The sequence below is a fragment of the Notolepis coatsorum genome (assembly GCF_963971535.1).
Source record: "Notolepis coatsorum genome assembly, chromosome: 19".
Classification (NCBI taxonomy): domain Eukaryota; kingdom Metazoa; phylum Chordata; class Actinopteri; order Aulopiformes; family Paralepididae; genus Notolepis; species Notolepis coatsorum.
The window spans coordinates 18,690,465-18,706,061 of record NC_140183.1 but is presented as its reverse complement, the minus strand read 5'-3'; the positions used below and the strand labels follow the sequence as shown (position 1 = coordinate 18,706,061).

General features: G+C 46.8%; 1 protein-coding gene across 1 annotated transcript in view; it reads left to right on the top strand.

Moving 5' to 3' along the window:
- Positions 1 to 15,597, top strand: part of adam15 (ADAM metallopeptidase domain 15) — a 140,425-nt gene that overhangs the window by 118,603 nt on the left and 6,225 nt on the right. The window contains exons 22-23 of the mRNA XM_084336564.1: positions 12,941 to 13,009; positions 14,610 to 14,749. Of these exons, the coding sequence (XP_084192690.1) occupies positions 12,941 to 13,009; positions 14,610 to 14,749 (209 nt within the window). The remainder of the gene's footprint in view (positions 1 to 12,940; positions 13,010 to 14,609; positions 14,750 to 15,597) is intronic.

Genomic DNA, 15,597 nt, shown 5'->3' with positions numbered 1-15,597 from the left:
CAGCATTTTGGGTCTATTTTACATTTCAAAAGCCCCCTCTGGAAGAATGGAGCACAAAAACGTAATTCAGAATGGTATAATGCAGATCGTAGACTGTGGGAATAGTTTCAGGAAACGGGCTGTCACTTTTTTGCAGGGGCGTGGCGATGGTTCAGGCTAACTTGAACTTAAACTCTGCTTTCGACCAGGCTCAAACTTTTGGATCTGTTGTCATGGTGATTTGGAAAATCCACGTACGGGGAACCGGAAAGTCCGGCTAACTCAGTTATCCAGTTAAAGTTATCCGGCTAACTCAGTTATCCAGGTACGTGGAACGGGGCCCAGGGTAGGTTCTGTTTTTTAACCTTTATTTACCAGGGTAGGTTCTGTTTTTAACCTTTATTTACCAGGGTAGGTTCTGTTTTTAACCTTTATTTACCAGGGTAGGTTCTGTTTTTAACCTTTATTTACCAGGGTAGGTTCTGTTTTTAACCTTTATTTACCAGGGTAGGTTCTGTTTTTAACCTTTATTTACCAGGGTAGGTTCTGTTTTTAACCTTTATTTACCAGGGTAGGTTCTGTTTTTAACCTTTATTTACCAGGGTAGGTTCTGTTTTTAACCTTTATTTACCAGGGTCAGTTCTGTTTTTAACCTTTATTTACCAGGGTCAGTTCTGTTTTTAACCTTTATTTACCAGGGTCAGTTCTGTTTTTAACCTTTATTTACCAGGGTAGGTTCTGTTTTTAACCTTTATTTACCAGGGTCAGTTCTGTTTTTAACCTTTATTTACCAGGGTAGGTTCTGTTTATAACCTTTCTTTATCAGGGTAAGTTGTTTTTTTACCTTTATTTACCAGGGTAGGTTATGTTTTTAACCAGTTTTTTCCCCAGTACAACCATAGTCTGACACTGTTGACCACTAGGAACTGCCCAGTACAACCACAGTCTGACACTGTTGACCACTAGGAGCTGCCCAGTACAACCACAGTCTGACACTGTTGACCACTAGGAGCTGCCCAGTACAACCACAGTCTGACACTGTTGACCACTAGGAGCTGCCCAGTACAACCACAGTCTGACACTGTTGACCACTAGGAGCTGACCAGTACAACCACAGACTGACACAGTTGACCACTAGGAGCTGCCCAGTACAACCACAGTCTGACACTGTTGACCACAAGGAGCTGCCCAGTACAACCACAGTCTGACACTGTTGACCACTAGGAGCTGCCCAGTACAACCACAGTCTGACACAGTTGACCACTAGGAGCTGCCCAGTACAACCACAATCTGACACGGTTGACCACTAGGAGATCCACTGGAGCAGTTGGGCGTTACGTGCCTTGCTCAAGGGCACTTCAGCAGGTTGGTATTGAGGGAAGGGAGAGTGTTATTCATTAATTTCCCCATCCAGAAATATTCCTGCCAGTCTGGGGGATTGAACCAGCGAACTTCCTGTCACAAGCCCACTTTAGGCCACTGCTGCCCCAAATGATGATGATGATGACGATGATGACGATGATGATGATTATGATGATGATGATGATGATGATGATGATGATGATGATAATGAAGATGACCACCATAACCTTACATGTATTATTATTATTACTCGTGTGAGCAAGGCAACTCTTGCTCTAATGATCACGGATGCCAGGTGTAATGCAATTTCACAAGTCAAATTTCAACGAGTCTGCGGATATAAAGCAGTTATTTCTAGTGGTTCGGGACAGTAAGCAGTTCTTACTTCTTTCTATTGCTTCAGGACAGTAAACAGGATATCAAGCAGTTCTTTATATTGGTTCAGGACAGTAAGCAGGATATAAAGCAGTTCTGTATCGTTAGTGGCTTAGCTTGGCATCGCTACTGCACTATCTCGCGTACGTGCACGCGTACTGAATAAACCACAAATGTACCTCTAATACCAGTATTAGTCTGACCACACCCCTCATCAGCTTACCTTCATAAGCAGGTGTGTGGTCACCTGCTCTCCTCCTTCTCGCTTTCACCACAAGGAAGAGGTGCCTCGGTAGATCCCCACACTTGACACCATGATGGAAGAAATTGGATTAGGAACAGCTTGGGAAACAAGGATACGTTGACATCATATCTTTATTTTCTCTCTCACTATTTTTCGAGAAAATACGGCGATATTGTCTTCGTACTGGAGTGTCTAGAAGATGATGATCATTCTACAAACCCTCCACCGGTTTTCGTATTGGGAGCACGCCGCTGCATGCTTCTCAACTGCAGTTCCTTGCTGTGTTTGTTGGGGTGAAACCTGTCAGGCCACAGCTGAACTGTCGGACATGCCGCTGTTGTGAGGAGCGGTGCGTTCCAGGTTGGGTGAGTAGTGTTTGCTGGCGGGCTCCACTTGTCTGTTAGTGCTATGGGGGCTACTTGACAAAGTTTATGGAAACCGGCCCCAGGCTAGGGTCCTTTGTTTAGCCGTCTAGGCGACAGAAGGCCTTGGTCTGGCGACCATTATAGTTTTAACTAGTGGGCCGCGACCATTGACACTGGTGATCCCTGTGTGTTCTGGACGAGTGGATTCTCTCTGTCACCGTGTTAAGACCCCATCTTTCATATCCAAATGAGAGTATTCCTTCACGAGGGGATATGTGCATGTAATGTGCGATAGCGGCAGATTCATGTTCAAAGTCAGCTATACAGGCCAGTTGGTACTGTGCTGATTCCGCCGGACGTGTTAATGTCACCGTTGTGAAGCGGTGTTGACGTCTTGTTTTCTCTTTTCTCTTAAAAAGTGAGGAGGGTTCAGAACGGCGGCCTGTCTGGGTGAGTGTTATGTCATTGTTTACATGTTCATAGCTTACGGTTAGCCGGTCGGTGGCCTGGCGCGGGGTAGCTTGGCTTCTCGCGCGCCGCCGGGAGCTCGCTCCTGATCGCGTGCGTCGTAGATCGGCGTCTCGCGAGCGGAAGCAATAGCACCCGAATGGTTGGAGCAGCCGTTAGCTTGATGCTATTCTGTTGAACGTGCTTTGATTTTTAACATGTTTTACACTCTTGACCACGACGTCATCCTTGACAGGGGATGTTCGTCGACCCTGCCTGAGCCTAGACGGGGATTGCGTCAACAAAGAGGACTGTAGCGACTGGTGGAGCGGCGACGCTGCCCGGATCGAACAACACGGGACGGCTGTGTTCTACGGTGGCTTGTGACTGCACTTCGCTGATCTGCGTTCCGGGCAGGTACGGGGTTGGCCAGACCTCATAAACACGTCTTCTGGTTTTACCTTGCTAAATGTATTGTGAATAACGGTGTTTTTTCCCAAAACGTGTGTTGTTGCAATGCATTTGAGATACGTTGCGGGTTGTGTGTGAGCTGTTTTTGTCACTGGCAGTTAGCTTCTCCATGCAGGTCGTGATGTATTGATCTGGTTGTTGTGTGAGAAACATCATGGTGTTTATGTGTACCGTGTACTCACTACTAAGGCAACTAACCTATGAAGCTATGCTTGGTGACGAGTGAGTAAAAGAATGTTCTTTCTCAGACTGTAATGACAATGAACAGTGAGTTCACACATTAACAGGTTTTCCTGTTTTAACTGGCCGTATTGAGGGTAAAATAGGAGGATTGTGTTTCCCCCCCCGGTTCCCTGGGGACTTTATCACCTCCTATCAGACATGTTGTGCATTAATTGTGTCTTTTGTGTGGTAGGGATACGATGTAACTCTCAGCTTGATTGCTGAGGTTGTGCTAAATCTGCTGGAGAAACTTATTTCCTAAAGGGAAATTGGTTTGGTTGCTGTCATGTGTGCTTAGCAAGGCCTGTGGTCGATACTAATCAAGAATGATGTATTCTCTCATTGTGAAAAAAACGGCGTTCCTCTGTTGAGTGTTTTTGCCATTTTTTGTAGGTGATGATGGGTTGTGTGTGTCATGTGACCTACAACTGGGTTGTACTGGCCACAGAAGCACATGTGTATGTTGGACCGGGGTTCTTAGAGCCCTCTCTATTCTGTGTTTTTCCTTAGTAAAAATCAGATAGCAGGTTAGCTCGTGCGCTGTGTGGAGCTGTGAAACGCTTCATAGAGCTGACTATGACTGTGTCATATTCTCTTTTTGTCGTTACGTCGTATCATGGGTGTGGGGTCGTAAAGGGGTGAACTGGTAACCTTTCCTCTCCCCATTGTTCTGTCGGTCAGGGGTACACCCCCTGTCCTTCAAGGTTCCCGTCACGTGGCGGTTCGGCACGTTACGGGGGGGGGGGGGGGGGGGGGGGGGAGGGAGTTCCTGGTCCCACGGCCTGGTATATTGGGCGTGTGCACCGCAGGAATTCCCCCGCCATAGAGTACGTCACCGTGCGCGTCTCTGTTGGTAGGACTTCCGTGTGCTGTTCAGGTCCATGTGATGGATCTGTTTTCAGGGGGGGTGGTCAGGGCTCCTCCTCACCAAGCGCCTACTCAGGCCTTCTGTGAGTTCGGACTCCTTCTTCCATGTGAGGAAGCCTCCATCAGAGTACAGAGCCTTCCTCCTCAGATTGTCAAAGTGAGTGGACCCTCTAGAAGGGTCCTTTTCTATTGTATGTATATTCGATTCAATTCGTTTATTGAGTGTGTATGGGTTCGGTGCCTCTTCCCCGGAGGCCCTAAAACCAGTTTTTTACATGGCTCAAGGTGCAATATATTCTTTTCAATCTGTACAGCTCGCGTGGGAAGTCTCTCTGGGGATCCCCGTCTCTTTCCTATGGGAGGGTGGTGGGATGTAAAAATGTGAACATTTTTTACCCCGGCTGTGTAGACTGGGATACATACTGTTGATGCTTCCTTCTTTCTATTCCAGAAGTGTTGGAGTTAGGGAGTGTCACACCCCTCTTGTCGTTCCCCTGGGCGCCTTGGGGATTCAATGACGGGTCTAAATAGCCTGTTCATTGATGGGGGTGTGTCCCGACGCACGTATAGTGCTAGCTCGCTGTAAACAGGCGATTGACTGGCACGCCTTAGTTGCTTGTGGTTGAAACAGCGTTTTTATAAAGCAACTGAGATGGGGGTTTTTCCTCTTCCGGCGACCACATCCCATGACCTGGGTGGGTTGTCGACGGATTCTCGTTCATGTCTGGGGGATGATGACGGGATGGATCTCAACATATGTAGTGGGGTCTCACGCCCTTGGGGTGGGCCACCAGGCGCGGTTCGTCCCGACGTCTGGGTGGCGCCTTCTTTTCATGTTAAGATCAACACGCATATCTGCCCTTCTCCTGGAGTAGGCATGTCGGCGTGGTTAGGGCACGGGACTGGTTCTGGTCACGCTGGTCCAGATCAGTTGAACCCGTTGTCCGCCGGGGATGCAGATCTGCTGTTCTGGTACCCTGAGGGACTTGGGCTTTTTTCAGGGGGAAAAATGCCAGGTCGGTCTGGGTGTCACAGGGTTAAGCGCTATGGAGACCCTGGTTGGGTATGTTTTTACTCAGCACTGTCGTCATGGCTTACAGCCATGCCATTCTGTATGCGCTCGATCTCGTCGGATCTCGGCCGCTACACAGGTTGGTCCTGGTTAGTACTTGGTTGGGAGACCGCCGGGGAATACCAGGTACGGTGTGCTTAGGGGCTGGTTCTCCATTATTTTTCGCTCCTCTCTCACGCATGGCGAAGAGGGGCCTGTGGGGGTGGTTTTTTGACCTCCTCTGGTGACCCTGTGCTTCCCGTACCGCCAGGCCCGGTCCGAAGTGATGTTTGCGACCCGTAGGCCTGGGTTAACCCTTTTTGGAAACTGAAACACTTGTACTGCGGTATAGCCGGTGTATACCCGCAGGTGTGTTTTGGAGTTTTTTCTTGAGGGGTTATAGGAACAACCACCGCATTGGGTAACACCGAGGTGGTTGATTCCCTGGTGTGTTGGAGCAGTGTCAACTCCCGGGTTCACCGTTTGAGGGTGCCCCTGCACGTTCATGACGTCTGCCAATCGTGTCAGCCTTCTCTGCCTCGACCCCTCTGGGTGGGGGTTGTTAAATGGAGGCTTGGTCATGCAACACCGCCAGCTTACGCTCCTTCCGCCGGGGCGGCTGTGTTCAGCTGTCCCCTCTGGCGCCTGTCTCGTCCGCAGTCTCCAGGCTAGGGTTAACAGCCTGTTGCCTGGTTTTTCCCCGGTGCGCTGCCTGCTTCCGTTGGTTAACCTTTTTTGTGTGCTTACGGCCATGCTGACTGCCTATTCTGCAGGGTCGGTGTGCCAGGCGGTGTACTATTGGGGGGACGGGGCCCGCTCGGCTTACGGCCATACCGACCTGAACACGCCCGGTCTCGTCCGATCTCGGAAGCTGGGCAGGTTCTGGCCTGGTTGGTTCCGCCTGGGAATACCAGGTGCAGTAACTGAGGGGCCTTTGTCCGAATACGCTGGCGATGTGGGGGGCGGGGCACTACGTGCCCACCTGGTGGGGTCTTGATGCTGGCATCATGGACTTCTCCGGGCCCCCATTCCAGGGAGTCCAGTCCTTTTGGTGGGTCTGGGTCTTCCTTCGTGCTCCGCTGCTACGGCCTTGCCACGGGGTTGGGTTTGCCCTTGACCCCGTGATTCTGGGGGCAGTAACGAGGTTGTTCCTCCGTTCGTTCCCGGGTGGCATGCGGGTTGTGCGTGTGTGTAGTCGTGGGGTCAAGCCACGGTCTGCTCACCCTGTGCGTTGAGTTGCTTGAGTGCCTCTTCGCACGGTCGGGTCCGTCGCCCTCCCGTGACGTCCCTAATAGGGGGGCTACCCTCCATTAGGGGGGGTCGGGGGGGCTCGGCCCTCCCTGTTCTGATGGTTTTGGGGGGCTGTCAGCGGGGTGTATTTGTCAGCCAAGTGGCTCCGCTTGGCCTCCCTTGTGCAGTAGCGATGCCAAGCTAAGCCACTAACGATACAGAACGTTAGGTTATGACTATAACCAAGTTCTGTTAGTTAGGGGCGATGCTTGGCATCGGACGCCGCTGCAGCCCTTGTCCTCACCTTGTGGTGAAAGCTTGGGAAGGAGGAGAGCAGGTGACCACACACCTGCTTATGAAGGTAAGCTGATGAGGGGTGTGGTCAGACTAATACTGGTATTAGAGGTACATTTGTGGTTTATTCAGTACGCGTGCACGTACGCGAGATAGTGCAGTAGCGATGCCAAGCATCGCCCCTAACTAACAGAACTTGGTTATAGTCATAACCTAACGTTATTTTTATTGGTTCAGGACAGTAAGCAGGATATAAAGCAGTTCTTTCTATTGGTTCAGGACAGTAAGCAGTTATTCCTATTGGTTCAGGACAGTAAGCAGTTCTTTCTATTGCTTCAGGACAGTAAACAGGATATAAAGCAGTTCTTTCTATTGCTTCAGGACAGTAAACAGGATATAAAGCAGTTCTTTCTATTGGTTCAGGACAGTAAACAGGATATAAAGCAGTTATTTCTATTGGTTCAGGACAGTAAAAAGGCCAATACGGCGTATAGTTTTCTTCAACCCCAATGAGTTTTACTGGCATTGCTAACAAATACTAATGACTGCTGCTGCTAATACCTCAAACACTAGTAATAAAATAATTTCAATATATATATATATATATATATATATATATATATATATATATATATATATATATATATATATAGTGCATGTGCTGAAAGGGATTCCCAATAGCTGCTTAACCCTTTCACTACCACACTACCAAAGGGTTAACCCTTTCACTGTGACAATACAGAATGTTTCTGTAGTGTGGTAGTGAAAGGGTTAGAAGCCTGAACTACCCTTTTAAGGTTTCATATCAAGTGTTTTCAAGTAAAGTACTTTGGATGTTAAGACAAGAAAGCAGAATATGCCACAGTACATACTAAACGTGTCCACTCTGCTAAGCTCACCCAGTGCTCCTCTGGTGCTAATCCTGTTATTTCTGCTGCCTCAGTCGGCTAAGCCACGGCCAGCCCCGCCCACCAAGCCTCTACCCCCTGACCCCAATCATCCCACCAATCAGGTACAGTCACTGGTTGCCACGGCAATTGTGTGTGTCTGTCTTGTGTTGCGTTGTAGTGGGTTGTAGGCCCTTCTTAGTGTTTGTAAACAATGATGAGGTTTTGGCTCCGGGGGTCTCCAGGGAGACGACCTGTCCGTGCCTTCGGTTACCTTGGCCGGGTCACATGGTTTCATCCAGAATGTCTCTGGGGTCTCGCTCACGGAAAGACAGTCTAACCAGGTATACAAGGACATAACGAGCTATACAAAGAATATATTTGGCCATAGAATTTCTAGATGCACTTCTCGACTTTGTTGGCATTAGTCGTACATTTAAATACATTTAAATTATATTCTTCAAATGCCTTACGTTCACGGACATTACCAGTGTTAGAAAATCATTTTGAGTCCATTTTAAATTAAAAACGAATCTGTAATTAAATTAGGCAAAGCCAATACTGGGCCCCGTTCCATGTACGTGGTTCAACTAAGTCGATCAACATGTCCATTATCCAGCTTCAGTTAACCCGATGTTCAAAGCCGGGATTTTCCTGTTTCACAAAGGAGGATTCAGTCTCGTTAACTCAAGCCAGACTTGAGAGTCAGGCTCAAGTCAGGCTAGATGCGCGCTCCCGTTTTAGGTGGAAAGCCAGCACGTATCGATGGCAGAGACCCTGATTCTCAACGGCATTGATTGATTAATTGATTTAAGACTTTATTGACAGATTGCAATAGGCTCAATCGCCTCGCCGACAAGTTAAATGCGTTATCTATAGGCTAATTCTAAGTCCCTCATTACCTCAATCAATCAGATTATATTTCTTTAAACTTGCCTGCTGGATTGAATAATCAAATGAGATCTTGCTAGCGAAAATTATTAGTTAACTGTTATACAGAATTACGATACGGCTCTCTTACCCATTGATTGATGTATAGTCAATCTTTTACTTATCTTCTCTGTGGTGTAACGGGTTCTTCTTTTGACTTTCACACGGACGACCGGGGTTCAAGGCCCTAGTCTTTTCCTTCTTTTTGCAATATAGGAATAATTCAATTTGGTGCACGTTGAGAGCTATATAAAGAATGACATCCTCAATGCATGTAGATTTATAATATTTTAACTTAAAACCAGGCTACTTTGGCGTATAATCATTAATATTATATTCAAAAAAATCATATTGGAAACACGGGGATTTGAACCCCGGTCGCTGAACTGGCAGGGATGAGCACTACCGCTGGGCCACTGGGCCAGATGGGATAAATTCATTGTTTATACATTAATGAACGAGAGACCCGTGTTTAGAATATCCGTTGTTTTGAATGAAGTTTATCTCTTATCCTCATTCATTAATGTGACGTCAACGGCTCATTCAATTTCTCAAATCCGTCAAACAGCGCATCTCATCAGACATCTTAATCCCAGTTACAATTAAAATAACCACATCATGTGTACATCGCACGAGCGAGCGCCACCGTCGCCACGGTATATATAACGTGCATTATTTAGGACAAAGTGAATTTAATATCAGCATTTTGGGTCTATTTTACATTTCAAAAGCCCCCTCTGGAAGAATGGAGCACAAAAACGTAATTCAGAATGGTATAATGCAGATCGTAGACTGTGGGAATAGTTTCAGGAAACGGGCTGTCACTTCTTTGCGGGGGCGTGGCGATAGTTCAGGCTAACTTGAACTTGAACTCTGCTTTCGAGCAGGCTCAAACTTTTGGATATGTTGTCATGGTGATTTGGGAAATCCAGGTACATGAAATCGGAAAGTCAGGCTAACACAGTTAGCCTGATAAAGTTATCCGGCTAACTCGGTTATCCCGGTACATGGAACGGGGCCCTGGTGTGACAGTGTTTCAACAGCAGGTTACAGATCAGGTCAGCTTACTTATATGAAAGCACAATTGGAGGAAAGTAGGGTATAATGTGTTTCAATTGAGAATACGCATTCTAGTGCGTAAACATTCTAGTGTGGTATGGTGTAAACATTCTAGAGGAGGAGGTGTAAACATTCTAGTGGAGGAGGTGTAAACATTCTAGTGGAGGAGGTGTAAACATTCTAGTGGAGGAGGTGTAAACATTCTAGAGGAGGAGGTGTAAACATTCTAGTAGAGGAGGTGTAACATTCTAGAGGAGGAGGTGTAAACATTCTAGAGAAGGAGGTGAAAACATTCTAGTGGAGGAGGTGAAAACATTCTAGAGGAGGAGGTGAAAACATTCTAGAGGAGGAGGTGTAAACATTCTAGAGGAGGAGGTGAAAACATTCTAGAGGAGGAGGTGAAAACATTCTAGTGGAGGAGGTGAAAACATTCTAGTGGAGGAGGTGTAAACATTTTAGAGGAGGAGGTGTAAACATTCTAGTGGAGGAGGTGAAAACATTATAGAGGAGGAGGTGTAAACATTCTAGTGGAGGAGGTGTAACATTCTAGAGGAGGAGGTGTAAACATTCTAGAGGAGGAGGTAAAAACATTCTAGAGGAGGAGGTAAAAACATTCTAGAGGAGGAGGTGAAAACATTCTAGTGGAGGAGGTGTAAACATTCTAGTGGAGGAGGTGAAAACATTCTAGTGGAGGAGGTGAAAACATTCTAGTAGAAGAGGTGTAACATTCTAGAGGAGGAGGTGTAAACATTATAGAGGAGGAGGTGTAAACATTATAGAGGTGGAGGTGTAAACATTATAGAGGCGGAGGTAATGTATGGTGTGATGTGGTATGGTGTGGTGTGGTATGGTGTGGTGTGGTATGGTGTGATGTGGTGTGGTATGGTGTGATGTGGTGTGTATGGTGTGATGTGGTGTGCATGGTGTGGTGTGGTATGGTGTGGTGTGGTGTGTATGGTGTGATGTGGTGTGGTATGGTGTGATGTGGTGTGTATAGTGTGATGTGGTGTGCATGGTGTGGTGTGGTATGGTGTGGTGTGGTGTGTATGGTGTGATGTGGTGTGGTGTGTATGGGGTCAACCAACTACAGCAGTGGTTCTCACACTGTGTCAAGGATCCCAGCTTGAGACACATTAGACCTGCAGCCATTTAATAAGGTTCTTAGATTTGGTTCAGTCCACATGTATTTAATAAGGTTCTTAGATTTGGTTCAGTCCACATGTATTTAATAAGGTTCTTAGATTTGGTTCAGTCCACATGTATTTAATAAGGTTCTTAGATTTGGTTCAGTCCACATGTATTTAATAAGGTTCTTATATTTGGTTCAGTCCACATGTATTAAGGTTCTTATATTTGGTGCAGTCCAAATGTATATAGCTGTGGTCTGTACTGTAGTTGAGGATAAACCTACAATCACAATACTTACATACTGTATTCTTTCATTGGGATAATTATTCCCCATTTTTCTGGGGACCCCCTGGAACACCCTCAAGGACCCATGGGGGTCCGCAGAACCCACTTTGAGAACCACAAGTTAACTCTGGTCATTTTCAAACGCACCAACAGAATGTCCTCAAAAGCAGCCAAATAGATCAAAATGACTCTGAAAGGACATATTGTGGACATGGTTGTTTTTGGTAACATTCTTTGTCTATTATATGGTGGTCTCGTTGCACTGGGAGGGCTGCCAAGGATGCTGTGGCCAAACCGGAGACGCCCAGAAAGACACAGCTCACTCACATGTCTCCAATTCAAGGGATTGTGGTCGGAATCCGATCGATATGACGCCATACGGTAGACAATTATGGTCTAAGTTTGAAAATAAGTCAAGTCAAGTGTTCCTTTATTAATCACCTCGGGGAAGTTCAGGTGTCGTAGCAGCACGGGGGAGGGGCGGAGGGTACAGGTAGGACAAAAGACAACGCTAGAGATATTAATATCCACAATGATTCTACAAGACTTGTGCTGTTGGCTATGGGTTGTTTTCACGCATGCCAGCGTGTGACGCAAATCTCATGAAACGGAATGGAGTCAGAGGGAGTGTCAAGAGAGAAACGCTATATTAGTGGAGGATGATTTCCTGCCTCGCTAATATGTGATACGACCTCATACAGTATTATACAGAATTGCATGACTAGCCTGTTCTAAAGTTCCTCTGGTGGAGGCCTGGGTAACCAAACGCACGTTTAACCTTGAGATGTGCTTCCCTGCATGGAGCTAAAGCCTGTGTTTCCATGATGCATGTACTTAGACATGGATATTATGCTATTATGAAACGGATGTTCTTAGCCCAGGGGATAGCCCAGACCAGACCAGATAGTTCCAGATGTCAGGGTTCACAGACTTTGTTTTGTGGTTACATTCGTGGTTTCTAGACATGTCAATCACCCCCAAAAACACAACTCAACTGATCGGCATAATGACAAATGATCCAATGATCTGGGTTGAAAATAATTAGAATCTTCCCTTAAAAGGGAATAAAGAATGTCCTGGGCTAAGTGCAAATGTGACAATGGTTTAACCGGATAGCATCCCTTTCATAGCATCCTACCATTTAATAGCTTCCTGTGTGTACTACTCCTTCTCTTCCTGTGTGTACTCCTTCTCTTCTTCCTGTGTACTCCTTCTCTTCCTGTGTGTACTCCTTCTCTTCTTCCTGTGTACTCCTTCTCTTCCTGTGTGTACTCCTTCTCTTCTTCCTGTGTACTCCTTCTCTTCCTGTGTGTACTCCTTCTCTTCTTCCTGTGTGTACTCCTTCTCTTCTTCCTGTGTACTCCTTCTCTTCCTGTGTGTACTCCTTCTCTTCCTGTGTGTACTCCTTCTCTTCTTCCTGTGTACTCCTTCTCTTCCTGTGTGTACTCCTTCTCTTCCTGTGTGTACTGCTTCTCTTCTTCCTGTGAGTACTCCTTCTCTTCTTCCTGTGTGTACTACTTCTCTTCTTCCTGTGTGTACTACTTCTCGTCTTCCTGTGTGTACTGCTTCTCTTCTTCCTGTGTGTACTCCTTCTCTTCTTCCTGTGTGTACTCCTTCTCTTCTTCCTGTGTGTACTGCTTCTCTTCTTCCTGTGTGTACTGCTTCTCTTTCAAGCCTCATTCACTTCTCTATCCTCCCCTTTTTGTTTTTTTCTGTACTTTTACTTCCTCACTAACTGCTCCAGCCTGCGGTGAGTCGGCCGGCTCCTCCCAACAAGCCCCTCCCCCCAGACCCGGTGCTCACGCAAGGCCAGGTACCACACCACACTGTAGCGTGTAGTTGCCCTGTAGTTGATCTGTAGTTGACCTGACCGCACACACAGCCCCCGAGGGCTGTAGAGCTAAATCAGCGTGCCAATCAGTGGGCCGACAGGAATGACCTCACTCTTGGATCGTAATGGTGTGACCTACGTGTGATCGGTCTCATTGATCTGGAGAGACCAAATGCTGTCGGAATCAAATATTGGAATCGGTAGTCGGAGTTGATTGGTGAAATTGTCAATCTGGATATTTGGAAGAGGTGAGTGACACAGGTGGTTAGTTACCGATGGGTTAGTTGGTGATAGTCATCATCGAAGGAGTTGCAAAGATTTCACAGAACATTCTAAGTTCCTCTCTGGGTGCTTTCACACTGGCAGGGCTCCGGTTCAAGCTCCGGTTCAAGCTCCGGCTCCGTTCTGGAGCCTCTGAACCTTGGTGCTTTCTGGCGAACCAGCCCGCGTTTACACCTATTTAAGCAGAACCAACGTTCCACCGTCCTCTGTCATCAACAGGGGGCGTTACTCAAGCGAAAGTAAACACAACCATATGAACACAACAGTGGAAAAATGTGCTGTGTGCAAAACAGCTTCAAAGGTTCGGCATTGCATTTGCACCATGCTGATCCACTCAACAGGTAGCGATCTCAAAATGAGATTAGATTCAAATGTATTGTCATTATACAGCACAAGTACAATACACCATCCAACCAGAGTGGATAAATAAATGCTCCAGAAATAAATAAATGCAAAAAAAGTTGCTTAAACGAGAGATTTTAACCCGGGACCATAGGATCCACAGGCAGCCGCACTAACCAGTTGAGCTAAAGGGTCCGACGTTGACTGTGACCGACTAATCCATAGTTTACACTTGTCAAGAGCCAATTGCGCAGTCGTTCAGTATTGGCATTAATAAATTAGATGTCATGCTAATGTCATGTTTAGATGTCATGCTAATGTCATGTTCTACAGTAGGACTTACTACTATGATACCCAATAAAACAAGTCATTAGAATAATAGAAGCCTACTTTGCTGGAACGATTCATTTTGCACGTATACAGTATGTGTGTGTGTGTGTGTTTGTGTGTGTGCGCGCTTGCGTGCTAAGGCTCACTAAGCCTTTCTCCACGCTGGAGCATTTATTTATGCACTCTGGTTGGATGGTGTATTGTAGTTGTGCTGTATAATAACAATACATTTGAATCTAATCTCATTTTGAGATCAGTCGCAAATATCTTCCTGTTGAATGGATCGATTGAGTGCAATGCCGAACCTCTGCTGTTCGCCGTTTTTCGCTTTTCTTGACACGCCCACTGATGATGTCGCGGTTTGCAAGGAAAAAACAACTATTTTTCGGTTCCAGCTGAGCCCCGACTTTTCACGTTCCAAACCAATTATTTCCCGTGTGAATGCGCCGGCCGGTTCAAGATTAGGTTCGGGAACCGGCACCGGCACGGAGCCCTACTGGTGTGAAAGATCTATCTGTGATAATCAAGTCATCTGTGTCAGTTCACAAAAACAGAAAAAGCTAGAATTCAATGCACAATAACTAATAACTTAAGTTTGACATGGTTCCTTCTCCTACCTCGTTCACAGATTCCTGCACCACCCAAAACCACGGGCCTGAGAAAACCTCCACCTTTGGATCCGCCTTCGCACCTTCACCACCCGGGCTACGCCACGCCCGCCGCCCAGCATGGAGTCAACGGGCCTGTAGTTGCAGTCATTCCTAATAGGTGGGCCAGCCTTACTGCGTCTGTGTGTGTGTGTATGTTTCGTCCGTAGGTGTTTGTGTGTGTTTTTTTATTGATACTGGGTTGTTAACGATACAAAGTTTGTAGGCTGTGGAGTTGACGTTCCTGCCATTTAAGCTTAATCCATATGGAAAACATGAACAAGATTAGTGAAATGTACGTTACATAAGGTCTGTGGTGAACAGAGGATCAAGCGAGACAACTCAGTTCGCTAACTCGTTAGCTTAGTTAACTCGATTGGCTAACTTGTTAGCTTAGTTAACTCGGTTACTCAGTTATCTAACTCATTAGCTTAGTTAACTTAGCTAACTCGTTAACTTAGTTAACTCACGCGGCTGGGTGGCGCAGTGGGCAAGGCGCTCGCCACTAACGCAGGAGATGCTGGTATCGAGCCCAGCTCTTTGCGTTGCTTCCGGCTTGGCCGGCCGTCATACTAACACAATTGGCAGTGTTAGAGGGTGGGAAAGCCGGTGGGTGGGGATTGGACATTGTGGACAGCGATTCCTACAGGTCGGTTGGGTGACGCCTGTACAGCAGAAACAGGAAGTATCGGGGGCAGCGTGACAGGCCATGTGAGCGGATCGGAGCGTGAGCGGCGCGGGGCGCGGAGCGGGCGGTTTTGACGTGAGCGAGGAGTGGGTTTTAAAATGAGTCGGCGCGACGTCCGGAGCGAGAGTTCTCATCCGCTCCAATCCACTCCAGGCCGCTCACAGTGGTTTAACACTGTTGATGTAATATATACATGCAGTACAATGCCAAAGCAACAGATGGCGATGTACAAACATGAAGGCCATTTTCAACCAATGAGAAGGGTTCCACCATAGATATCT